The 27,600-nt window shown below is 47.7% G+C and overlaps 1 protein-coding gene across 1 annotated transcript; it reads left to right on the forward strand.

The window, feature by feature from the left end:
- The first annotated feature begins 643 nt into the window (after positions 1-643).
- On the forward strand, positions 644-27,515 carry LOC116422655 (ryanodine receptor 1-like). The gene is given in 25 exon segments (XM_031961621.1): positions 644-839; positions 9,268-9,440; positions 9,632-9,736; positions 12,342-12,416; positions 12,556-12,634; positions 12,830-12,942; positions 13,620-13,713; positions 13,808-13,901; positions 14,318-14,392; positions 14,561-14,717; positions 15,467-15,631; positions 16,459-16,522; positions 16,525-16,573; positions 16,865-17,057; positions 19,426-19,561; positions 19,706-19,801; positions 20,152-20,270; positions 20,431-20,564; positions 21,135-21,376; positions 21,786-21,978; positions 23,390-23,606; positions 25,415-25,519; positions 25,718-25,821; positions 26,190-26,273; positions 27,200-27,515. Coding segments are annotated over 25 exon segments (3,378 nt in total).
- Positions 27,516-27,600: the final 85 nt, after the last annotated feature.

Consider the following 27,600-nt stretch of genomic DNA (forward strand, 5'->3'; position numbering starts at 1 on the left):
GGGGGGAGAAACTCAGGATGAGACCCACATGGAGGGGGAGACAGAGAAGGACAAAGTAGGAGAAGTAGAGCAAACCTCAAGACAGAAGGACAGAAAAAGATATAGAAGGAAGGGGCGGGTGGGGTGGGAGAAACAAGTAATGGAAAAAAGAGAGTTGTGGACACTGATGACAGTGGCTGGGACGAATTGTCTAGAACAAATCTGTCTTGTTACTGATGAGGGAGTTGAGATCTAGAAAAGGGAGGCCTTGAGCTAAGCTAGGATTTAAATCCAGATGTCTTGGGGAAAGATAGAGCCAGAGAAAGAGGAAACAGTCACAGGTTTTCTTTTAAACATGAATCCAGATTGAGAAAGCCTCTGAGGTCTCCAGTCAGTGCACAGCTCCTCCCAAACACACACACCCCGAGTCCTAGGGTGTGAAGGCATCTGGGAGTGGCCCAGAAGCTCAGCTCCTTCCCCTCGCCTTGCCTGGCTTCCCCACTCCCACCAGCACAAGGGGAAGTACTTAAGTCCTTTCCTTCTTCTGAAACCCACTTCCACCTCCTTTCCTTCTTGCTGCCCATTTCTTACCTGCTTCCAGGCAGGTCTTTCCCTGTCCCTGGTGCTGGCCCATCTCTCTCAGAGGAGAGCAGAGCCCTGTGAAATGGGTGGTCAGGAGATCCAGCCAGCCCAAGTGCTGTGCGTCATACCCCCTGAGATCCCTAGGGCAACCTGGAGTTTCCAGCCTTGGGGGGAGCCCCAGGGACCCAAGTATGCTAGACTCTTCTCTTGCCCTACCCCTTGGGACACAGTGGTTTTCCAGGAGACTATTTTGGGGGCATCTTTGGGTGTGGGATTGGGTAGGAGGGAAACGGGCCGAGAGAGACAAACATACCAACATAGACAGATGGATCGAAATGACACAGAGTGATAATAATAACTCTGATTTCTAAAATGACATCAGGGTCATAAAGTGCTTCCTCACAATAACTCTGGAAGGTGGAAAGTACAAATATCATCTTCCCATTACAGGAAAGGAAACTGAGTTCTAGAGAAGTTAGATGCCTGAGGTAAATTTACACAGTTGATGTGAGAGATCGGATTTTAATTTTAATGAAAGGAGCTTACGAAATCTAACTTCCTTAGAGACAGAAATAGAGATAGAGAAGCAGATAAAGATAACTAGAGAGATAATTTGTAGGGTTAAGATTGGGCAAAGAGAGAGATGAGAGATCAATATCTTTTGTTTTGATATTACCTTCATTTTCCTCCATAGAGAACCTTCCCTTGTAGCAAAGATTAAAAAAAAAAAGAGGAGAGAAAAAGCAATGCAGCCAAACTAAGTCATAAAACAAGCATACCTGGCCATATAGGAAGTTTGAATCTGATCTCAGACATTTCCTAAGCTGTGTGACCACAGACTAATCCCTTAATCCTACTTTGCCTCAGTTTCCTCATGTGTAAAAATGAACTGGAGAAGGAAATGACAAACCATTTCAGTACCTTTGGCAAGAAAACACCAAATAGGGTGCCCATGAAAAGCTGGACATGACTGAAATGATTAAAGCACAAAAGATCGATAGTCAGAATAATAAAGCCAGAAAATGGTCAAAAACAGTTGACAAAAACAACATATTTCATTAAGCTAAAGTGTCAGCTACATAGCCTTCATGAGGCCCTCAAGTATTTTCAGGTACTATACCTGAATCACATTTAAATGTAACTAGGAAAGATTTAACTAAATGATATACAATAAAACAGATGATATTACATTTTAAAGCTAAGTTAATATGCATTTGGCAGAAATTTTTTCTTCTCTCCACCCCACCCCACCTCTACAAAGAAGCCAATCAGTGTGATTAAGTAGAAAGAGCTACACATTTGAAGTGAGAACTGTGTTTCAATCCCAGATAAACTACTGCCCTACTACCTGTGCAATACTGAGCTTACCTCTTAACTTCATGGGACCTCAGTTTCCTCATCTATAAAATGAGGTAGTTGGACCAAATGATATATAAGGTTCCTTCGGGGTCTACAATTCCTCATTTTGCAGTTAAGGAAACTGAGATCTCAAGAGATGACATGTTAAGCTCAAGGGAAAGTTGAGTGGTTTGAATCTAGGTCCCTTTCTCCCTAAAATCTAGGAGTCTTTTCTCTATATCACCGACTTACAGTGTGATCTGAGTGCACAGATGTGTGTGCTCACACACAGACACAGACACACATGCAGGGGAATACAGCTTTATAGGCAAGTGGTATCACAGCCACAAAGTTACGCTCAGAGACAGGGTTATAAATAACTGTTACACGAGATACAGAGTGACACAGTGCTACACAAAGGTATACACAGAGAGATCCACAGATTCTCAGATGTTGCAGAAACAAGAGCGATCCATGTTTATACCCATGAAGATAAATAGGCAATGGCTAAAGATATAGAGGTACAAAGTTATACATGGAGACAGATATAAAGTGTTATAAACAGTTGCAGAGAGATAAAGTTGTATGTGGAGACTTACAGGGACAGTTTCTTTTTTTTAGTTAAAACTTTTTAATTTTCAAAACATATGCATAGGTAATTTTCAACATTCATCCTTATAAAACCTCGTGTTCCAAAATTTGTTCTCCCTCCCCTAGGTGGCAAGTAACCCAATAAATGTTAATCATATGCAATTCTCCTATACCTATTTCCACAATTATCATGCTGCACAAAAGAAAAATCAGATCAAAAAGGAAAACAAAATGCAAGGAAACAACAAAAAAGTGAAAATACTATGTTGGAATCCCCACAGTCAGAGAGAGTTTCAATGTTATAGAGACAGAAACAAAGTTACACTGGAGGCAAGAGTTACAGAGCTACACACAGTTATAGAAATAGAGAAATAAAGTTACACATGAAAATACTTACAATGTTAAACTCAGTTGCAGAAAAATTGAAAAAAGTTGTACAAAGACAGTTACAGGGACACTTACAATATTATAGAGAGAGATACAAAGTTACACTGGAGACAGAGTTATATAAAAAGTTACCCATGGAGATAGTTACAGTGTTAAACACAGTTGCAGAGACATAAATAAAGTTGTATGTGGAGACAATTACGGGGACAGTTTCAATAGTATGTGGACAGATACAAAGTTACACGGGAGATAGAGTTACAATGTTATATACAATTATAGAGACAGATAAAAAGTTACCCATGAAGACAGTTAAGATGTTAAACACAGTTGCAGAGATAGGAAGACAATTACACATGGAATTACATTGTTGCATGTAGAGTGACACAAAACACAAGAATACACAGGATAATTGAAGGTTCATCATTTTGACATTAGCTGGTACCTTAATGATCATTTCAGTCATCCATTGTGGAGGGGAAAACAGGCTCAGAAAGGAAAAATGCTTTGCCTGAGATCACAGTGAGCCAACCCACATATGCGGCACCCCAGCCTGCAGCCTAGAGGAAGAGGAGTCTTGAGGGGACCTAAGTCTCTTGTCTCTTCCTCCCACCCCAGTTTGAATTGACTCTCCCCCAGAATGACTTGAAGAGCCCCTTCCTCTTCCCTAAGGAAATAGTTCTTAGAATATAAAGCATAGGGTGGGGGGGTAAGAGGTGAAAAATTGGAACAAGAGGTTTGGCAATTGTTAATGCTGTAAAGTTACCCATGTATATATCCTGTAAATAAAAGGCTATTAAATAAAAATAAATAAATAAATAAATAAAAAAGAATATAAAGCATAGAATGTCAAAGCTGGGAATAATAAAGCATAGAATGTCAGAGCTGGGAATAGTCTTAGAACCAAAATGACGAAGTTGGAAAAACCCTAGAACGGAGAGAATACCAGAAGTGGTATGACCTTAGAAAAGAGAATGTCAGAACCAAGAAAGAATGGAAAGGGATTTTTTAAAATAGAATTGGCATGAAGGAGTTTTAGAGGGAGAGAATGTAGAAAGGAGGAAAGCATTTAACCCTTTATTTTTTTTTCCCTTTAAGGAGTGAGAAAATTTGGATTGTTTTTTTTTTTTTAGATTTTCCCTTTTGTTTTAGGGCCCCAAGAAGAATAAAGAGAAGGAGGGGGGAGGGAGGGGGGTTGGGGTGGGGGGGGGGTTTTTGTTTTTTTGGTTTTTTTGGGAGGGGGAGGGGAGGGAGGTTTTGTTTTGGAAAGTGGTGGTTTTTTTTTGTGGGAAAGGGGGGGTTGATTTTTGCCGGGGAGAGAGAGGAAGAGATGGGAGAGGGGGTAGTGGGAGGGGATTTTTGGAGTTTTGGTTTTTGTTTCGTTTTTTTTTTGATATTTTTTTTTTTGTGTTTTTGTTTTTTTTTTTTGGATTTTTGGGTTTTTTTGATATTTCGGTGGAGATTTTTTTTAGGAGTTTTTGTTTTTGGTTGTGGGGTAGATTTTTTTCCCCCGATTTGTGGGTTTGTGCCGGGGTTGGGGAGGGAGGGAGTGAGGTGGGGTTTGATTTTTGTTGGGTATTTTCCGTTTGGGGGGAGGGGTGGTTAAAAAGATGAGCGGGGAGTTTTGTTTTTTTCCCATGGTTGGGGGTGGTGATGTGGAGGAGGGAAGGGAAATTGTTTTGGAGTTTTATGGGGAGGGGGGGGGGTGGGGTGGGGATGTTGGGTTTTTCTTTAATTTTTTTTTTTAATGTTTGTGGGGGGGAAAATTCCGGTTTTGGTGGGTGGGCGTGGTGGGGTTTTAAAGTGCAATGGTGTGTGGTGGTGGTTGGACGGTAAATAAGGGGTTTTTGGGGGATTGGGAGTGGAAAGGGGGGGAGGGAGAGAATGGAAAATTGGAATTTTTTTTCAGAAATTTTTAGAAATTGAGGGGTTTTTGTTAAATTTATTTGTTTAAAATTGTTTTGTTTTGCCGAAGGGAAAGAGGGTGGGGTTATGGGGTGGGGGGGAAATAGTTTTGCCGGAAATTAGTAGGGAGTTGGTGGTTTAGGGCATTTTTTTTTTTTTTTTTTTTATGTTTTTTGTTTTTTTTTGTTTTTGGGCATAGGGGGGTTTAGTTTTTTATTTTGGGATTTGGGGATGGGGGGGGGTAGGGGTATTTTGAATTGGGGTTTTTGGGTTTTTTGGGTGTTTGGGGTGGTTTTTTGTTTGTTTTTGTGGTTTTGAGGGGTTTGGATGTTTTTTTTTTTGTTTTGTTTTGGTTTGGTTTATTCTTGTTTTTTTTTGGGAGTGTTTGGTTTTGGGTGTTTTGAGATTTTCGGTTTTATTGTGTTTTTTTGTTTGGGGAGTTTTTTTTGGGGAGGGAGGGAGAAGGTGGAGGGAAAATTTTAGGTTTTTGGTTGGGGGGGGGGTTTTGTGGAAGGGGGGGGTTTTAGTTTTAGGTTTTTGGGTTTTTGTTTTGTGTTTTTTTGAATTTGGGGGGGGTGGAAGGGAGTTTTGGTTGGGGAGTTTGGGGAGTTTTTGGTTGTTTTTGGAGGGGGTTTGGGGTTTTGGGGTGGAATTTATTTTGTTTTTGGTGGGTTTTTTTGTTTCGTTTTCTTAATAAGGAAGGCAGGGGAAGGGTTTTTCTTGTTTGGAGTTTTAATGAGTTTGGGTTTTTCTGTTTTTTTTGTGGTTTTCTATTTTGTTTTGGTTTTGTTGTTTTGGTTTCTGGATTTTTGATAAGGGGCCGGGTGGTGGGGTGAGATGGGAATTTGGGAAAGGGGTTGCCCAGAATAGCTGGGGCTGCTGGTGGGGACGGGGGCGGGCAGCCAAGGGGGAGCGGGAGGGGGAGGGGGGCCCAAGGAGAGGTATATCCCTTGGGTTTTTGCCCACTCCCCACTCCGAGAGGTGGTTTGGGTCTATGGGGGTGAGGGGGCGCCTTCGTTACAACCCTTTATGCCTCCAGGCCGGGAGCCCTACCCCACTCCCTCCCCAGGGCTCAGGAAACTGCTGACGGGGGCACCCTCTCAGCAGAAACCTAACCTTCCCTAAGCAGGAGAGGACGGGAGAAGGAAGGGTCCAATTTCTAGAAGGGGGAGCAGCTGGGGAGGGGACACTGGGCAGAAGAGGTGTCAGGCGCTGTTTGGGGGGAGGATGGAAGATTGTGGGGTGAGAGACAGAGACAGCTGTGCGTGCCCGCCCCGCCCCCCACCCCACCGGCTCCGACCCCTTCCAGCTCCAGAGCCCATTGGTGCATTTCACAATCCCCGCTTCCCAGCCTCGGGCTCGGATTGGCTGGCCAGCCCCGCTCGGGAGCTTCTGATTGGCGTGTTTACAATCAGTCATGAAATCTTGCTGAGTAGACCGGGGACTGGACCTTAAGAGGACTGGGTGATGTCGCTCTGGGAGGGACCGGAGAAACCTCCAAACCTCCTTCCCTTTAGGAAATGCTTCCCCTGCCAAAGGCGGAGGGATCGGAGCGTTCTGGGGCCTGGGCCTACATCTAGAACTGGAACTTAGTGGCCACCTGATCCAACCCTCTCGTTTTACAGACGAGGAAACTGAGGCTTAGGGTGACTCACTCACCTAAGGTCACAGTGGATAATAAGTAATAGAAGAGGGGTTTGAACGAGGTCAGACCGAAGCCAGCGTTTATTCCCCTAGACAAAGATGAACTTTCCGTTCTGCAGCACCTCCCTATGAATCGCTCTTTCTCTCCTTTTGCCAGTTCCAGGCCCAGGCCACAGCTTTGTTCCTAGCTCTGATTCACTTAGAACCCTGGGCTGGAGAGTGGAGGAGAGGGGGTAGTACTGGCTCGTGGGGAAGGGGCCTGGCTGGGGGACTCTGGTGGGGGGTACTGGCCAGGAGGGACTGGCTGGAGGAGTCTGATGAGGGGGCCTGGCTGGAGGGATCTGACTGGGGGGAGAGGGAGGCGCTAACTGGAGGGGGCTGGCTGGAAGGACCCGGTTGGGAGAGTCTGTGGGAACTCTGACTCCCCTGGTTCCTCAAGTTCTTCCCCTCTGCTCAGGCCCGAAGGGTTTCTGTGGAAGTTTGGAAAGCCCTGAGGTGGTTGCCTCCTAACTGGTTTCCCTGCTTCCCTTTCTCCCTATCCCAAAACTGCCCAAGAAGCCATAATAGCTCCCTTCCTTGCTTTGGAAGCCTTTCCCATTATGATCCAATCTATCCTCTTAGACTAATTCCACATTATTCCTCTTTGGGTGTTCTACAATCCACCAAAATGGTGTTAACTGTGTGGGGACATTCCATCCACCGACATTGCCCAAGCCGCCCCCCCTGCCTGGGATCTCTCACCTCCACCTGGCAGAAGGCTTAGCTCTTTCTCTTGCAGGAGAACTTTCCTAATCTCCCCCACGGTTAGAGGGCAACCCCCCTCCAACCAAAACATTTTGTATTGAAATGATCAAAGCACTGAACCAGGGAAACACATTTAGAACTAAAAAGGATGTTCTAGACTATTCAGTCCAATGTCATTTAATATCATTTCATTTATTTTAGTTTGTGAAAATCTATTTTCTTTTCCTCCTGCCCTCTCTCGTTGGAAAAGAAAAAAAAGCAAGACAAAACTCCCTTAACAAATAGCCAGTCGAGCAAAACAACGTTCACAAATTCATCATTCTCGTTCTCAGATGAGGAAACTGGGATCCAGAAATGTGCCCGCCCCAGATCACCCGGCAATAAGGGTGGATGGTGGATTTAAACATGGATCCTCTTTCTGTTTAACCCTACCCAGTCTCCTCAGTAGATTTCTTGAGGGCAGGGACCCTTTCATATCTCCCTTTGTATCCCCAATCCCTAAGTAGTCCCTGGTCCACAGCAGGTGTTGATAAAGGGTCTTTAAATGTAACTTAATTGAAGTTGCATTTTACAAAGGAGCAAATGACAGCCCAGAGAGGTTAAGGATTTTCCCAAAGTCACACGGGGCCTTTAATTCCACATCCCGAACTTTTGTCTCTAAGGCACAGGAAGAATAGGCTGGCTAAAATCGGCCAGACAGACAGGAGTATGGGAGCTAGACTAGAGAGAAAGAGAAGACATCAGATCCCGGGTGGAGGAAGCTGGGATTTGGAAGGGATAAGGGGCTAGAATACAACAAATTTCCCTAGTAGGTATTACTGATAACTGGTCCATGACCTTGATGGACTTTCCCCAGAGGCTCAGAGTAAAGGGTTTGGGGAGGGTATCTCAGAACGTGCTGGAGGGACAACTAGATGGCACAGTGGATAGAGCACCAGCCCTGGCATCAGGAGGACCTGAGTTCAAATCCAGCCATTAACACTTAACACTCACTAGCTGTGTGACCCTGGGCAAGTCATTTTACCCCAACTGCCTTACAAAAGAAAGAAAGAAAAGAAGGAAGAAATTTCTACTTGAGCATACAGAGAGGAGTCTTCAAATAGGAAACTTGGGATCCCTGAATAGAGGCTATTTCAGTGAAATTGTTTGAGGCTTGAGAAGGGACAGGAGGAGAGTGCCCAGAGCGAAAGGCTGGGCATCTTAAAGTAGGAAGTTTGGGATTACTTAGGGTAGAAGAGGAGTTTCAGGAGTGAGTGCGAGCTTTGGGGCTTCAGAACTAGAGTTGAAAAATCCTGAGTATCAGGGTGGGGGCCAGCTAGCTGGCATGGGGGTTACAGCATCAGGCCTGGAGTCAGGATAGTCAAATCTGGCTGCAGACACTAGCTTTGTGACCCTGAGCAAGTCATTTCACCCTGCGTGCCTCAGTTTCCTCATCTGTAAAATGAGCTGGAGATGGAAATAGCAAACCAGTCCAGTATCTTTGCCAAACATGGATTTGGAGCCTGCCTCGCTCATTTATTAGCTGTGTTAAATTATGCCTCTTTGAGTTTTAATTTCCCCTTCTGTAAATCGAGAGACTTAAATTTCAAAGCTCCTGGAAAGACTCCTTCCCGTTCTAAGTCTGTGAGCTTCTACACCAGAGGGCATTCTGGGATCCAGGTTAGGGAAATCAGGGGTTCAGTGGGAGGGGAAGGGGTTCAGATAGGAGTTCATAGGCTCTCAGTAGGTCTGTGATAATGTGAGATTCCTGATTGGAAGGCTCCGGATGCAAATAAACCCTTGGAGAGCAGGGACTGTTCTGTGTTATGTCTTTTTGTTTCTTTTTTTTTTCTCTAAGGCAATTGAGGGTAAGTGACTTGCCCAGGGTCAAACAGCCAGGAAGTGTTAAGTGTCTGAGATCAGATTTGAACTCAGGTCCTCCTGATTTTAAGGCTGGTACTCTAGCCACTGCACCATCCAGCTGCCCCAGGTTATGTCTTTATTTTTCTTGTGCCTGACACATACTAGGCACTTAATAAATGCTTATTCTTGATTGGGTACAAAAAGGGTTGGGATTTCACAGACTCCAGGTCTCAGGAAGAAGAAGCTGTAATTCCTGAGGGAAGAAATCTCAACCTGTGCTTTCCTCCCACTCTCATTCCCATCTCCCCCAGGAAGATGAGGTTGTCCTGCAGTGCAGCGCTACCACCCTCAAGGAGCAAATCAAGCTCTGCCTAGCCGCCGAAGGCTTTGGAAACCGACTCTGTTTTTTGGAACCTACCAGCAATGCCCAGGTCAGTGGGCTTATGGGGGGGTATGGGTAAGAAGGGCAGCAGAGTAGGGGATGGGGAGAAAATTGGGAGAGGGAGCCCCTTCAGCCCCATCCTCCCCCTTCTCCCTCCACCCACATGGAGCTCAAAGGCTTCCTGGAGCAGAGCCCTGAAGCAGCTTGACAACCCTTCTCTGTCCTCCATGATCCCCCCAGAATGTGCCCCCTGACTTGGCTGTGTGCTGCTTTGTGCTGGAACAATCTCTCTCGGTGCGAGCCCTGCAGGAGATGCTGGCCAACACAGTGGAGGCTGGCACTGAGGTGAGCCCGGGGCCAGGGTCAATGCCAAGAGGGGACACTGAGGCCTGGTGTGAAGAGGAACACAACATGGAGGCTTCTGGGAGTATGAGGAAAAATAGACAGAACCAGAAAAAATAAAAAGCATAGAAGGGGGTTCTGGGAGGACAGAGATAAGAGGAAGATCCCAGGGAGAGCCAGGAGATGGAGAGAGGATAGAAGAGAACTGAGAACTTGGAGGTGGAAGGGAACAAGAAGCCCTTTCCAAGCAGTCATCCAGCCTTTACTTGAAGACCTTCAAGGACAGAGAGCTCACTACCTCCCAAAGCAGCTCCGTCCCATTTGGAATCAACTCATCCTGATTCTATGCCTAGACTGGCCCTCTGTAGCCTTTACCCATGACCCCATTCTGCCCTCTCTGGGGCGCATTCCCCCTTCCCAAGGCACCCTTCAAATCCTTGAAGAGAGTTGTCCTGTCCCCTAGGAGCCTTCTGTCCTTCCGCTCCAGCTCCTTCAGCTGATCCTCCTGTGAGATCTCAGATCCCTTCCCTCTCCTGGAGGCCCTTTACCTCCTTGATGTGAGGTCCCCAGGCTGGCCTGCCGTCCTCCCTAACGTGAGGTCCCCAGGCTGGCCCACCGTCCTCCCCAACATGAGCTCTCTGGGCTGGCCTGCCATCCTGCCCACACATGAGCTGACCAGGACAGAGTTTAGCAGGACTTGCAGCTCCCTAGTCCCAACACTGTGCTTTTCGTTATGCAGCCCAACACTGCACTTTGTTGTCATATCACACTGTTGACTCATAGTAAGCCTGTGGTATACTAAGGGGCCTAGATCTTTTCTTCAGATGAACTGCTGTGTAACCCTGTTTCTGTGATCTGAAACACAAGCATCATAGGGGAAACTGAGAGGATACCGTGGGAAATGGAGACGAGTAGGAAGAGGCGTGAGAAATCGTAGGGGGAACTAATCAGGGGGATGGGGAACAGAAGTGGGACAAGAGGATGGGAGTAGGAGAGACATTGGGAGATGACGGGGCAGGAGGGGGTCCCGGAAAAAGGAAGCATTGTAGACTAAGATCTCCAGAGAATGTCAACAGAATGGGGTCGGGAGGGGAGTTGACGGAAGCAGTTGGGGAGGGGGCACTCTACATCTGTACCACCTCGGTCCTTCGTCCGGGTCTCTCCGAGTAGAGGATTATGGGGGTGGGTGGGGAGGGGGATTTCTGGTCCTAGCATTTCCTGCCCAGGTTTCACCATTTCCTCTGCTTCTTTTCTACCCCTGCCCACCCATTCTACAGACCCTCAATTTGGATAAGTGGGTATGTCCCGCCTGTGGGTGTCATCCATCCTCCTCAATCCCCACCCCCCAGTTTTCCGGTCCATCCTCTCAGGGGCCCAATGGGGTCAGCACAGCATGTCTCCCTTGACCTGAATCCCCATTGTCTCCCCTGGGGCTGGGAAGTCAGGAGGTGAGGGGAGGGGGCGCCGCTCCTTGCTCCAGTGGCCTCTCTACCCACTTCTGCTCTTCCCTGATCTCATCTCCTGCCCTACCTACCCCTTCAGAGTCTCCTTCCTGTCTTCCTCGATGTCATGGGATCTTCCCAGCCTTCCTTGCACGGTCCTTTCGTCTTCCACCCCAGTCTTGAGTGGGGGTCCAGGGGAGGGGCATGAAACAGGGTGGACAGGGAGTTCAGGAGCCACAGACTGCCCCGTGTGGGTGAAAAGGACACCGGTCCCATGGCCTGTAGGATACCTCTTCCTAGTCCTATTTCACGACCCATGTGATATGGGACACAACCAGAGCTGCAACTAGGGCAGAACAGTGGGGCTTTGTCCCGGGTGCCAAATGTAGGGGGTCGTGGATTCAGAAAACATTTGTAGCCTTAATCAGCAAAGAAACCCTGGAATATTGTGCCTATTAAACGAGAATAATCAGTTAAACTGGGGGAAGGGCTGGAGCCCCCCACCCCACTCTCTTCCCTCCTCTGAGGCTGGGAGTTCTTGTCCCAAGGATCAACATTTCCTAGTTGCAGCTCTGGGTATGCCCCGGTCACATGGCCTGCGGGGGGCAGTGTGGCACCCAGCTTGTGCCCTGTGGGACTGGTCTAGATTGGTCTGTGTGACGCGGGGTCCATGGGAGCAATCCCGTGGCCTCTGGCAAAGGCCGGGCATGAGTTTACTGTGATGTTATAATGAGGCATGATGTTATAACATATGAATTACCCCCACCCCGCCCTCCTCCTCAGCCCGTGAGAACGGGGCACAGGAAGGGGGTGTGGGTACGTGTGTGTGTACACACATCTGTGTATGTTCTGCCCCCAGTAACCAGGGGCTGTTCCTTAAAGGGGGCGGGAGTGGTTCCAACAAAGGCAGTCTATCACCCATGGGGTGGGCCTGGGAGGCCCAGGCTAGCAGAAAGGCAGTATGGTTCCATGGGCCCAGCGTTTCCATCCCCCAGCCCCGGCCGCGAGTCCCAGCTCTTCCCACAGACTGGCTGCGCGACTTCTCGGGGGGGGCGGGGGGGGGAGAAGGGGCGATGGTCTGGAAGAGGAGGAGGAGGTTCCAAGTGGGGTGGATGGGAGCATCCTGTGTGTTCACAGACATCTACCCCTTCCCTCCCCACCCCCAGTCATCTCAGGGCGGGGGACACCGGACCCTTCTCTATGGCCACGCCATCTTACTCCGGCATGCCCACAGCCAAATGGTAAGTTGGGGGTGAAGGAGGGTGATTATGGAGGAAGAGGAGGGAAGAAAGGGTAAGGGCTGAGGGCTGTGCCCCTAAAAGGCTGACTCCCTTCTTTATTCCCCTCCTCCCCCCTGCTGCCTGGCTCTCCCTCCTCCAGTACCTAAGCTGCCTCACAACATCCCGCTCTATGACTGACAAACTCGCCTTCGATGTGGGCCTGCAAGAAGATGCCACAGGTAGGGGAGCCGAGGAGACCGTGGCCAGAGCAGGGGGATTCTGGGAAGATGCTGAAGTATCAGAGAGAGGCTGGACAGGGAAGATGGGGGCGAGAGAGGGGGTGCTGGGCAAAGAAGGGCAGGCGGAGCTGGGAGAGAGGAGCAGGGCTGGGGAGGACCCTCAGGGGCCCTCTGACTCCTCCCTGTCCCCTCCAGGGGAGGCCTGCTGGTGGACCATGCATCCGGCCTCAAAGCAGCGATCCGAAGGAGAGAAGGTCCGGGTGGGGGATGACCTCATCCTTGTCAGTGTCTCTTCTGAAAGATACTTGGTGAGAAGTCTGGGAGTCTTGGGGGCTGCCCCTGTCTGTTGTTATTTGGAAAATGCATCTACTAATCATTGGATATCTGACTTTTTCTTTGCATTAAGACTTTTTTATTTTATTAGAGCTTTTTATTTTCAAAACATACACACGGACCGTTTTTCAACATTGACCTTTTGTCAAACCACATTTCCGTCCCTTCCCCCCACCCCTTCCTCTAGATGGCAAGTAATCCAGTATTTGTTAAACATGTTAAAAAAATATGTTAAATCCAATATATGTATTTATATTTATACAATTATGCTGCACAATAAAAATCAGATCAAAAAGGAAAAATAAGGAGAAAGAAAATAAAATGCAAGTAAACAACAAAAAGAGTGAAATGCTGTGTTGTGGTCCACACTCAGTTCCCCGTGTAGATGGCTCTCTTCATCACAAGATCATTGGAACCGGCCTGGATCATCTCATTGTTGGAAAGAGCCACGGGATAGCTAATTTTTTTCCCCTGAAGCAATTGGGGGTTGAGGGACTTGCCCAGGGTCACACAGTTTGGTTTAAGACCAAATTTGAACTCAGGTCCTCCTGACTTCAGGGCTGGTGTTCTATCCACTGCGCCGCCTGACTGTTCCGGGATATCTGATTCTTGATCCCAGTTTGATGGCCTCTGCCTTCTGCCTTCTTTCTAGCACCTGTCCACAGCCAGTGGGGAGCTCCAGGCTGATGCTTCTTTCATGCAAACCCTTTGGAACATGAACCCCATCTGTTCTGGGTGTGAGGAAGGTAGGGACCCCCAGAGATTCTTCTACACCAGCCAGAAATGCCTCTCTGCCCCTACCTCCTCTTGTTCACTGAGTCATTCATTACCATCCCAAAGGGTACGTGACCGGTGGCCATGTTCTCCGGCTGTTCCACGGCCACATGGACGAGTGTCTAACCATCTCTTCAGCTGACAGTGATGACCAGCGCAGGTCTGGCCATGAGGGGCGGAGGGCCTGGATGCCAGGGGAATTAGGGAGTGGATGTCGTCACTGTGAGATGCTTGGGCATCTAGGTGATTTAGGGTGGGACAGGGCTGCGGGCCCAGACTCTAAGGGGTTGAGGGATGTTGGGTAGCCTTAGGGCCCCAAAAAGAAGGGGTGGGAACTGTAGGTTCGACTGCCAGAAGGCCCAGATATGGGCAAGATCGACTTCTGGTTTGGTGCTGGGGGTAGGTTCTGGACATTAGGAAATGTGGGTCTGGTGAGACTGGGGGCTCTTATTTTAGAGTACCAGAAATGAGGTTTCTATGAACTACAAAGTCTTAGCAATAGTAAGGGGACGGGGCCAGGAGAAGGGGGGCTTGGACTAGTAGAATGTGGAATCCCTGCTGCTCTTCTCCAACTAGGCTGGTTCATTATGAAGGGGGTGCTGTGTGCACCCACGCCCGTTCCCTGTGGAGACTGGAACCCCTGAGGATAAGGTAGAGGGAGCTGAGGGAACAAGAGGATATGGGGTTTGGGGAGACAGGGATCTAGGGGATCGATGATGCTGGGGAAGAGGGGCCGTGGGGGGAATTCAGAGTATGGAGAGGGGGGATTGAGGAGCCTTTAGACCTGACCCCTCTACTTTCCTCCCTCTTGCCCCCCAGCTGGAGCGGGAGCCACCTGCGCTGGGGCCAGCCCCTGCGTGTGCGACACGTGACTACAGGGAGATACTTGGCACTGACAGAGGACCAAGGCCTGATAGTGGTAGATGCCTCGAAGGCTGCCACCAAGGCAACTGCTTTCTGTTTCCGAATTTCTAAGGTACCAATGACTGGGAGTCTCCTTTTTCCCACCATCCACTCATACAGGATCCCTGCTGCGGCCTTCTGGGCCTGAGGAATTGTCTGCCTGGAAATCCTCAGGAGCAAGGCTCTTGATGTCTCTGGAACTCAGTTTCCTTGGCTGTAAACAAAGGGGGGGGGGTGTGGGACATGGCTAGAGCCTTTCTAGGGTCCCTGCTAGTGCTGATATCCTGGAATTCTTTCTTTCATAGAGATGGTATTTACTGGAGAGAGAGAGAGAGAGAGAGAGAGAGAGAGAGAGAGAGAGAGAGAGAGGAGAGAAAGAGAGAAAAAAAAGAAAGAAAAGAGAGAGAAAAGAAAGGAGAGAGAGAAAAGAAAGGAGAGGGAGAAAGAGAAAAGGAGAGAAAGAGAGAAAAAAGAGAAAGAGAAAGAAAAAGAGAAGAGAGAGAGAGAGAGAGAGAAAGAGAGATGCTTCCTAATGTCAGGAAGCCCTGAATTCAAATTTTACCTCAGATATTGATTAATTCTGTGATTCTGGGCAAGTCCCTTTGTCTCCCTGAGCCTTCTTTTCTCTGTTTATAAAACGAAGGGGCAAGATGAAATGATCTCAAAGGGCCCTCCTGGCTCTGAGGTGTGATTTGAAGGATCTTAAAATAAGAATACCTGAGCTAAATCCCTTGGAACCCCCCAAGCAGGCCCATGCCTCAGGAAAGTCCTTTGATATGTGTCCTGACCTCTTTCCTCCCCCTCCTCATATCCTCACAACAGGAGAAACTGGACACAGCCCCAAAGCGAGATGTGGAAGGCATGGGCCCTCCCGAGATCAAGTATGGCGAGTCTCTGTGCTTTGTCCAACACGTGGCCTCTGGCCTATGGCTCACCTACGCGGCCCCTGACCCCAAAGCCTTGCGCCTGGGCCTGATGAAGAGGAAGGTAAAGCCCCTCTGAGGGACTTGGGAAGGTGGGCCCTGACTGAGGAGGGAATATGGAGGATGAGGGAGATGAAGAGAATGTAAAAGAGAAGCAGAGGGAAAGAAGGAGGAAGGGGAGGAAGGAGGGAGAAGAGAGGGGAGGAAAAAAGTGAGAGGAGGAGGGAGAGGGAGGGAGGGAGAAAGGAAGAAAGAGACAGAGACAGAAAATGAGAGGGAGGGAGGAAAGAAGGGAGTGAGGGAGAGAGAAACAGAGAGGGGGGAGGCAGAGAGAAGAGGGACAGAGAGAAGAGAGGGGGGACAAGGAGAGAGAGAGGAGAAAGAAGGAGAGAAAAGGAGGAGAGAGAAGGAAAGATAGAGAGGAAGAGACAGAGGAGGGGAGGGAGGAAAAGAGAGAGAAACATACAGAAAGAAAGAAAAGGGAGTACAATGAGAATCCCTGCATCCCCAGATTTGGAGTGAGAGATCTGGGTTTGAATTCTTTCCCCAAGGATTGTTCCCTGTGTGGATCTGAGCTTGTACTTAACCGATGAACCCCTACTTTGCTATCGCAAAAATGGGGCTACACCCAAAGATCGCCTCAAAGGGCACCACAAATTTGAGGAGCGTAGTCAGGCAAAGTGCTTTGTCACCCACTGGCAATCGCTGCACAGGAAGAGAGACAGGGAGGGGAGAAAGGGGCAGAAAAGGGCATATAGACCGAGCCAGGGAGCCAGAGAGAATGCAGGCTGTCCCTGAAAGACAAAGGGAGAGAGTGACGGGAGGAGAGCCAGCCACAGGGGCCGGTGGCGTGGGGGCCTCCCGGCTCTGATGTCCCTCCCCCCCCCCCAGGCCATGCTGCATCAGGAAGGCCACATGGATGACGCTCTGTCCCTCACCGGGGCCGCTGAGGAGTCCCCAGGGCCCGGATGATCTACACAGCCGGGTGTCAAACCTTCTCAAGCAAGTACCCCCCAGCCCAGGCCTCCCCACCTGCCTTGGCTCCAAGGGCCCGTGCTTTGCCTCCCCCCCCCCACACTTGATAACTGACTCAAATCCATCTTGCTTCCTTGACCTTGACCCCCACACCCCCAATCTCTTAACCCACTCTCAAATCATTGCCCTGTGACCTCTAAGCCGGTGAATCTCTCCTGCTCCTGCCGCACATCCAGCTCTGTCTCTAACCGTGCTGACCCAGCATGCCTCTTGGCTGGTAACCACTGACCCCGTGACCATGATCTCCATCCCATGCCTGCAGGGGTCTGGACAGTCTGAGTGGGAAGCCCAAGGGGGCTCCGGCAGCAGGGGTGACCCTGCCCATAGAGGGGGTCATCCTGAGCCTGCAGGACCTTATTGGCTACTTCGAGCCCCCATCGGAAGAGCTCCAGCATGAGGAGAAACAGAGCAAACTGCGGAGCTTGCGGAATCGCCAGAGCCTCTTCCAGGAAGAGGTGTGTGCAGACCGGTGTGTGTGTGTGTGTGTGTGTGTGTGTGTGTGTGCGCGCAGACCGGTGTGTGTGTGTGTGTGTGTACATGTGTGGGCATTGCACCTGTGAGCTTGGGTAGGAGAATGTGTCCACATGGGGAACGTACCTGCATAGGTACACACATGTGAACTTCGCTGTGAAAAGTAAGGAGACGGAGCAAAGGAGTTGGGGTCAAGAAGCTGGCCCAGCAGAGGAAACTTTCATTCAAATTGGTTGCGTTATTATTATTATTATATTATATATAATATATTACATAATAATACATATATTATATATTATTATATAATAATAATAGCTGACATTTAGATAGCACCTACTTTGTGCCCAGCACTGTAATAAGCACTTTACAAGCATTATTTCATGTGATCCTCACAATAATTCTCTCAAGTAGATCCTATTATTGTGCCCATTTTACAGATCAGGAAATTGAGGCAGGCAGAGATTAAATGACTTGCCCAGGATCCTTCAGTTAGTCAGTGTCTGAAGTCAAGCTTGAACTATGGTCTTCCTGACTCCAAACTGGGCTCTCTATCCATTGTCTACTTTTAGCTAGCTGTTTATTTTTATTAAAGTATATTATAAAAGATATATTATTATAAATAAATATATTATTATAAACTCTTAGGATTTAGAGCTGGAGGGGACCTCCGAGATTATCTAGTGCCATTTTACAGAAGGCCTCGGGAAAGGGATCAGTCTTGATCAGTCATTCCAATTCCAATGACTTCATAGCTCCTGACTGGGAGACTTCTGGCTGACAGACCTATGACCATGACCCCTAACCTCTGCTATAGATAATAGAATGAATGGAACACTGGGTTTGGAGTCAGGAAGGCCTGAGTTCAAATCTGACCTCAGGTACTTAAAGCTATGTGTGGGGGAGTTGTTAAGGACTGCACCTGAATGTGAAAGGGCAGGATGATTCTCCAAAAGCCCCCACAGCTGCGAATCATAACACACTTGAAGGAACTGCAAAGCAGTCTTTACCGGCACTGATGTTGTTTGTGGATTGGGAATGAAATAAATCTGAGGCAAGAAGGAAGAGGAGGGAGGTCAGACAATGCAACTGCCTCTCAGTCTCCTTGTATCGTTATCATCCTCTCACATGAAGGGATCTGTTCTGCTGGTCAGAAGTAGCTCCCCAGCAGCCACCAGCAGGTGGCTCCCATAACACCCAGCAGCCACTAGCAGGTTGTCCAGTTCTGGGCAAGTCACTTCATCCTGTTTGCCTCAGTTTCCTCATCTGTAAAATGAGCTGAGGAAGGAACTGGCAAAGCCCTCCAGTATCTGTCAAGAAAACCCCAAATGGGATCATGAAGAATTGGATACAACTGAACTACAACAAAACTGCATGCTATGCACTTGGCTAAGCACTGGAAATATAAACCCAAAAACCCCAAAACAAAGATTCTGCCCTTATGAAGGTTACCTCTACTGGAGGGAGATCCACGTCTGAATAAATATAATTTGAGGCAGGGAGGATCACTGACAATTGAAGTTGGGGACAGGAGTGATCAGAAAGGGTTCCCCTGAGGAGAAGGCTCCAAACTGAGCCTTGAATGAAGCCGCTAAGAGGCAGAGATGAGGACGGGGATTTTGGAGGCACAGCCTATTCAAAGACAGAGACAGGAGATAGAATGAAACGTAAAGTAGAGATGAGAACCAGACAAGAGAGGATTCTAACTGTAGGGTAAGGTTTTATAACCTGGAAGCAATAGGGAGCCACTGCAGAGGTTTGAGGGAGGGGATGGCATGGTTGGACTGTGGCACAAGAAGGTGGATGGATGGAGGATGTTTTGGAGGGGGGACACGAGTCAAGGAGGCCAATCAGGAAGCTATTACATTACCTCTTGGTAATGAGCCCAGATCTAGGCTGAAAGGAAAGAAGAGGATGGATGAAAAAACGTGGAGGCAGCAAGATCAGCAAATGATTGGATTGGATTGGATATGGCCAAATGAGGATGATTCAAGCTATAAGCCTGAGAGAATGGAAGGATAGTGTTAATTCCTCATCAGGAATAGGGAAGTTTGGAGGAGGGATATGTTTGGGGCAAAGATGATGAGTTCTATTTCATACAGGTTGAATTTGAGACAGAAATAGAAAGCCTAGCCCCCTCAGGAGAGCCATGGGGAGACCTGAATTCTAATCCTTCCTTTCTTCTGTATTTGCTGTGAACTCTTGAGCAAGGTTCTTTTCTACTCTGAGCCTCAATTTTCCTTCCTCTAAAATGGGAGTGGATTGATTAACTTCCCTTCCAACTGTACCTCTTGTAATGAGTAAGGGAAGGGCAGAAGAAAGGGAACTAAGGACCCCCTTGCTACCCTCCTCCAGGGAATGCTGACTTTGGTCCTGAATTGTATCGATCGGCTCAACTTCTACTCCACGGCTGCCCACTTTGCTGAGTTTGCAGGAGAGGAGGCAGCTGAGTCTTGGAAAGAGATTGTGAACTTACTCTATGAGCTTTTGGGTAAGAAGCCCCCACCTGGAGTCCCACAACCCTAGGTCTCCTGTTCCTCAGTTTTTCTCCCATGGTCCTGTGTGACGTCAGTGACTGCTCTGATTATGTAGCATCTGGACCTCTGACTCTCCCTGTCTGCTTTCTTCATCTTAGCTTCTTTGATTCGGGGAAACCGTACCAATTGTGCTCTCTTCTCCCACAACCTCGACTGGCTTGTCAGCAAGTTGGATCGGCTCGAGGCCTCTTCTGGTATGGAAACCCAAGGGCAGATGGACAAGGGGGAGGGTCGGCATCAAGCAGGAGGCCCCCATCGGATCAGAGACTCAAAGAAACCCAGAAAGAGATCCAGAGAGAATAAGAGGCAGAGTCACAGAGGGAGAATGGGACACGGGAGATGAGTGGGAATGAACATGATGCCATCTAGTCCAGCCCCTAAATTTTATAGCTGTCAATAACCTGCCCAAGGCCACAGCCAGCAAGCATGAGAATTAGGGGCATGAATAAAGGGAGACTGAGGAAACCCAGAGGCAAAGGGAGTGAGAAAGGGAAAGACAGGGAGGGCAGTGCTGTAGTCCCTGTCCTGCCTGTCACCACTTCAGGAATCCTGGAGGTCCTTTATTGTGTACTGATTGAGAGTCCAGAAGTACTGAACATTATTCAGGAGAATCACATCAAGTCCATCATTTCCCTGTTGGACAAGCATGGCCGGAACCACAAGGTCTGTGTTTCAACCTCTGACCCTTCATCCCAAAGTTCCTCCTCCCCTAACCTCTGACCCTTCTTCCCAAACTATGGCCTGGTCCCCTCCCATACCATACCCTACCCCGTGATCTTTGGCCCTATATTCTGACCTCTAACCCTCAACCTTCTCTGCCCAGGTTCTGGACGTGTTGTGCTCTCTGTGCGTGTGTAATGGCGTTGCTGTCCGCTCCAACCAGGTCCTGATCACCGAGAACCTCCTTCCCGGGCGTGAGCTCCTACTACAGACCAACCTCATTAACTATGTCACCAGGTCTGAGCCTGAGCTACCCACTCACTAACACCACTCTGGTTATTTATTATGTCACCACAGTGAGGTCCAATCCTCCCCCATCAAATCCCCGGGGAGCCAAATTCAGACTTGGAGTCCCCAACACTCCCCAAATCACCCTATGTCCAATCTCCCTCCTCTCAATGCCTCCCTCGACAGCTTTCCTCCCCTTGTGTATCTCTTCCCTTTATCTGTCTCTCTTGTGTCCCTTTTCTCTCTCCTCGTCTCCCCTTCTTGTGCCTTTCTCCACAACTTCCCCATGATCTGTCTTTTCTCCATGTTTCCTTCCCTACGTATCTCTCCTCTGTTTCTTTCCCTTTATCATTTTTCTGTATCACTTGCTTCTCTGTTGTTTCTCAGTCTCCTCACATCTTTTGGGCCACATCTCTCTCCCTCTTCTGTCTCTCACTCAACTCTTCCTCCCTCCTTTTCTCTTTCTTATGCTGTCCTCCCTTTAGATCGCTCCTCTCTCCATCGTCTGTCCTTAGCCCCTTCTATATCTCTCCTGGTTCCCTTTACTCTGTGGCTCATTCTCGGTACCTCTCTCCCCAGCATACGCCCTAATATCTTCGTGGGCCGGGCTGAGGGGACCACACAGTATGGGAAGTGGTACTTTGAAGTCATGGTAGACTCTGTGGAACCTTTCCTGACTGCTCAAGCCACACACCTGAGAGTGGGCTGGGCCCTCACTGAGGGATACAGCCCCTACCCTGGTGGTGGGGAAGGCTGGGGTGGCAATGGCGTTGGAGATGACCTCTACTCCTATGGCTTTGATGGACTGCACCTCTGGTCTGGTACTGCACTCTGATCTCTCAGTACACCGAGCCCCGGGGAGCCCCAACTTATTTCCTGGGGTCTTGATGTCAGGGAAACGCCATTCTCTGAATCCTAATTCCCTAGAACTGCTCATCTCTGAGCCCAGTCTCTATAGGGACCCTTTAACTCTGGCCCTTGACTTCTAATTCACGTTATAGGGGATCCCCAGCTTCTTAATGTTTTCTCCTGAGATTCCTGCCCTTTGGCCTCTAATACTAGAATCCTTTGTCTTTAACTCTCACATCTTCTGGAGTTCCTGATTTGATCTCCCCAAATTCTGACCCCAGGGACTTCCAAGATCTGTTCCCTAGAGCCTCTGATCCCCATGTTTCCTGGGGCCCCATTGCCTGTGGCATCTTGGGTGACCCCCGTGAACCTCAATTGCAGGGAGGATTGCCCGGCCAGTGGCCTCTCCAGGCCAGCACCTCCTGGCTGCCGAGGATGTAGTTAGCTGCTGTCTGGATCTGAGTGTCCCATCCATCTCATTCCGAATCAATGGCTGCCCCGTGCAAGGCGTCTTTGAGGCTTTCAACCTGGATGGGCTCTTCTTCCCAGTGGTCAGCTTCTCTGCTGGTGTTCGGTAAGAAGGTCCCCTCCTCCAGCTCTTGCTCCATCCCCTACTTCTCTCCTATTGCTGTCCTTTACCCATTCCTCTTTCCCTGCTTCTCTTCCCATAAACTTCCTGTCCCAACCCCCGAGACTTTCTCAGTCTGTAGGTCCCCACAGCCCAGGGTGGTAAAGTCACATAAATAAGGAGTGATAAAGGATTTGATCTCAGATACTGGTACTCCAGGACAACTAAGGGGTGCCATAGTGCAGAGAGTGCTGGGTCTGAAGTCAGGAAGATTCACCTTCCTGAGTTCAAATCTGACCTCAGATATTTACTAGCTGTGTGACCTCGGGCAAATCACTTCAGCCCGTTTGCCTCAGTTTCCTCATCTGCAAAATGAGCAGAAGAAGAAAATGGCAGGTCACTCCAGTGTCTTTGCCAAGAAAACCCCAAATGGAGAATTGGACAAAACTGAAATAACTCGATAACAACACTGGTATTCCAAATTCAGGGGTGTTTCTTTCTTTAAATAAACACTTTTGTTGATATATTTGGCTTTTATATCATACATATTTCCTATTGTATCACATTCTGCTCCACTTCCCAGAAAGCTGTCCCTTAAAAGGAATAAAAATGGCAGGGAGAGTTAGAGAGCAATTCAAAAAAAGAGTCGCTGTATCTGCCAAGTCTGATGTAACATTTAGTGTTCCACACCATAGTTCCCTGTCTCTGCAAAAAAATAAAAAGCAGGGAGGGGTCCTTCCTCATACTTCTTTGGGGCAAGTGGGGAAACTAATAGCACCATTTCCATTCTCTCACCACTTCATGATACAGGGTAGAGAATCCTAGACCTTGAATACTAGCACAAATGACTTCAACTAGTTGTGTGATAGGAAAGTTACTTTTTTCTGGCTCCTATTTTCCTCCCCTGTAAAATAGTATAAAAAATATTCTTACTAACCAAGGTTGTTTTGAAAAAAAGATTTTGTAAACCTTCATGCTTGGAAATGGGAGCACTGGGTATTATTCCCCCATGGTCCCTTTCCATTTCTTCTACCCTTAAATCCCCTCCCTCACTGCTTCCTACTATTCTATCTTAGACACTTCTTTTAAAGTGCCCTGGGACTTCTATATGCCCTTCCCTTCTTCCCTGACTATCCCATCCTAGATACCGTTTTAAGATACCCTGGACCTCTATATCCCCTTCTGCCCTTCCCCTGACTATTCCATCTTAGAGACTCCTTTTAAGATACCCTGGGGCCTCTGTATCCCCTTCTGCCCTTCCCCTGACTTTCTAAAATTAGACACTTCTTTCAAGGTTACCTGGGACCTCTATATCCCCTTCTGCCCTTCCCCTGACTTTCCAAAATTAGATACTTCTTTCAAGGTACCCTGTGACCTCTATATCCCCTTTCTTCCTTTCCTTCTCCTCCTCCCTTAGGGTACGGTTTCTCCTGGGTGGTCGCCATGGAGAGTTCAAATTCCTCCCCCCACCGGGCTATGCCCCATGCCATGAAGCTCTACTACCCCGTGAGCGCCTCCGGCTGGAGCCCATTAAGGAGTACCGTCGAGAAGGACCCCATGGGCCTCACCTCTTGGGACCTACTTGCTGCTTGTCCCACACCGACTTTGTGCCCTACCCTGTGGACACTGTCCAGGTAAACTGCAGTGCTAGTAGAGTTGGGGGCAATGGGGCAGGAGGCAGCATGAGGAAGGAAAAAGCAAGGAGAGAGCCCGTCTATGAAAGTCATGCAAATAATATCTCAGTAGAGTGGAAGCTTATAGAGGGCAAGGATGTGTCTTTTCTTTTTTGTCTTTGTATCCCAGCATCTAGCACAGTTCCTGGGGTCATAGCAGGTACCTTCATTAGTGCTCCTTAAATTGAATTGAATGGGATGGGGACATTAGGTCACTAGGTAGATGAGACAAAAGAGAAGCATGATGATTTAAGAAATTTGGGGAAATAGGGTGAGGAACTTGTGGGTTGGGTGCCAAGCGAAGTCTCAGCCCCACACTCTGCCTAGGCCATGGATAAATCATTGTACCTCCATGCAACTTAAGTTTTCGGATGTGAAGAATTAGACTTTTAGGAAATTTTTTATCTCCTTTCTTGTCCTGCATGAAGGAAGTTATAAAAACAGCATAGATTCGGGACGAAAAAGCTTATAATTGCGTTCTTTCACATCAGAAGGACTCACGCATCTCTTGGGATCTTAGTATTCTCTACTAAAATAAAGGGGTCAATCCAGGACTAAGTTTCCAGTTCTTTTATTCATACCCTGTTCATTGACTTTTCCTGGTTAGAAACAAAGATTCTTAGAAATCCTGGAGTACCAGGAAACTCTCAACTTCCTCTCTCAGAGTTAGAAAAATCTAACCATAAAATAAATAAGAAAGAATTTATGGGACTGAATAGAATCTTAGAAAAGTTAGATAGACCTCTGGAGGAAACTGAATGCAAATGGAAAGAATATATACCTTTTTCTCAGCTGTAAATGACACCTTCACAAAAATTAGCCATATATTGGGGAATAAAAATTTCAAGACCAAATACAGAAATATTAAATGCACCCCTTTCAGATCATAATTCAATAAAAATTATATTCAATAAAGAACTATGGAAGAATAAATTGGAAATTAATTGGAAACTAAATAACCTAATCCTAAAGAATGAGTGAGTTAAAGAACAAATCATGGGGAGAAATCAATAATTTCGTTAAAAAGAATGACATCAATGAGACAATATACCAAACTTGGTGGGATGCAGCCAAAGAAAGATGGGGGAAATTATATCTCCAAATGCATATATCAGTAAAAGAGCAAATCATTGAGTTGGGCATTAGAAAAAGAACAAATGAAAAATCCCCAATTATGAAAACCAAATACCAAAACATAACACCAAAATGGAAACCAGAAAAAAATCAAGAGAGATGAAATTGAAAGTAAAAAGATCGTTGAACTAATAAATAGGATTAGGATCTGGTTTTATGGAAAAATAAGACATTGGTTAATTTGATTAAAGAAAAAGAAAGTTGATTATCAAATTACTAATATCAAAAATGAAAAGGGGGATGCATCATCAATGAAGATGAAATTAAAGCAATTATGAGGAGTTTGCCCAATTATATACTAGTAAAACTGACAATCTAAGCAAAATAAATGAATATTTACAAAGTAAAAATCTGCCAGATTGACAGAAGAGGAAACAGGATACTTAAAAGAAATCCTCACTGATCTTGAAGTGGGTAAGAAGGGGAATGTGAGTAGCTGGGGGGGGCAGGAAACTCTGTTCTTGTCTGATGGGGGTCCAAAAGTAGTTTTTAGAATTGACACCCCATGTCTCTAAGCCCAGGAAGAAAGGAAAAAGGAAGGTCCTAAGGAGATAAGTCTTAGACCAAGGGGAAATGGGTGAGGTGTCTCATCAGTGGGAGACCTATGACTTCACACAGCCATTTTTCTCTCAAAGATTGTTTTGCCACCTCATCTGGAACGGATCCGAGAGAAACTGGCAGAGAATATCCATGAGCTCTGGGCCCTGACTCGCATCGAGCAAGGATGGACCTATGGCCCGGTGAGGGAGAACTGGCTGGAATGGGACCAAGATGCCTAAACTGACCCTGGGAGGAGGGAGGATTTTTCCATCATAGAAAAGATACCTCCATGAACATGGAAGCATCATAACAAGGAGGAAAGGGAGGATGGAGGCTGGGATATGGAATCTGAGAAGTGATCTCTGACTGCCCCAATGATATCCCCTCCCTCAAACCAGGTACGGGATGATAACAAGCGGCTTCACCCATGCCTGGTGGACTTTCACAGCCTCCCAGAGCCTGAGAGAAACTACAATCTGCAGATGTCAGGAGAGACACTCAAGTAAGGAGCCCAGACTTGGTAACAGAGACATGGAGCCTGAAAAAGGGGAAGGCACAGACCAGGAGAAGGAGAGACAAAGGCAAAAAAGGAAACAGACAAATTGAGATCTAGGGAATAGGAAAAGACCAAGAAATGGACTGTGAAGGCGAGAGATCAGGCAAAGAGAGAATGGGAAAAGAGAGTAGAGAAAGAAGGGAGAGGGGAGAAAGAGGAATAAGGAGAGAGAGAAAAAACAGATTGAGACAGAGATAGAAACTGGGTTCGAGATATATTTGAAGATATCTTGGATAAAGTAGAGTGGGAAAGTGAATGGATCTGGGAGATGGTCTTAGGGACTGACCCCTGCTCCCTCTCTGCTCCCTCTCTAGGACCCTGCTGGCTTTGGGATGTCATGTAGGCATGGCTGATGAGAAGGCTGAGGAAAACCTCAAGAAGACAAAACTCCCCAAGACGTGAGTTTGGAACAGCCTGGGATAAAGCATGGGGAAGGGGAACTAGGGGAGAGGATTGAGGTCAGAGGCAAGGGGTCATAGGACCAGAGGAAGGTTTTAGAGTCTAAAGGTCTTAGCAGTCAAGAAAAATCAGATCTACAAAGGTAAAATAGAAAAGGGAAATATAAAATCTTTCATTTAGATCCCAAAACAACCATACCAGTATAGATATTTTGATGAGGATTTAGTGGACTCCAGACTCCAGATGAAACAATATAGTCAACCCAACTGGTCAGTAATCATTGACAGACAAGAACACCACCTTAGCCTTAAGTCACCGTATTCAAGGAAGCAATGGCCAACGTTAGTGATAGGGACACTGTGCTTGGCCCTGGTCAGACCAGATTCATTTAGAGTCTGATCTTTTATTCTGGACAGCACATTTTAAGGCCATTGAAAAACTGGAGGACATCCAGAGGCGGGTGACCAGAGTGAGGAGAGAATTAGTGACTACAGAACATGTATGGATCAGTTGAAGGAAATGAGGATCTTTAGCCTAGAGAAGACATTGGGGTAGAGGGACATGGGAGCCTCATTCAAGCATCTGAATGTTGTCTCCTGGAAGAGGGGCTGGACTTGTTCTGTTTGGCCCCAAAAGAGGAAAAATCATGAGCCTTGGAGGGATTGGGGCATGTGTGAGCCTGAGGTCAGAGAAAGCTTCCTCGCAATGCTTACTGACTGACAACTGGAGTCATCCCAAGGGGAATGGGTTGCCTGCCCTAGGGGAGGGTGGGTTAAGTTGAGACCACTTGTCAGGAATGTTATGGAGGGATACCCATTCAGATGTGGGTCATGGTCCCTTATGGTTCAGTCATGAGTAAGAGGGTCAGAGGCAAAGGGTTCAGAAGGTCAGGTGTTAAAGGTAAGTCCTTTTGGGGCATTCACAGGTACATGATGAGTAATCGGTACAAGCCGGCTCCGTTGGACCTGAGCCACGTGCGGTTAACCCCAGCACAGACGACGCTCGTTGACCGGCTGGCTGAGAATGGGCACAATGTGTGGGCGAGAGACCGTGTGGGTCAAGGCTGGAGTTACAGTGCTGTCCAAGACATCCCTGCCCGGAGGAACCCCCGGCTTGTCCCCTACCGCCTCCTGGATGAGGCTACCAAGCGCAGCAATCGAGACAGCCTCTGCCAAGCAGTGCGCACCCTCTTGGGTTATGGCTATAACATTGAGCCACCTGACCAGGAATCCAGTGAGTGACTTTGCGCCTAAGACTCTGACCCCTTGTTCACATTTAGGATTCAGGGGTCCAGCAAATGACCTAAACATGCTCCATCTCAGGCTG

This window comes from Sarcophilus harrisii, chromosome 3 (assembly GCF_902635505.1).
Source record: "Sarcophilus harrisii chromosome 3, mSarHar1.11, whole genome shotgun sequence".
NCBI lineage: Eukaryota > Metazoa > Chordata > Mammalia > Dasyuromorphia > Dasyuridae > Sarcophilus > Sarcophilus harrisii.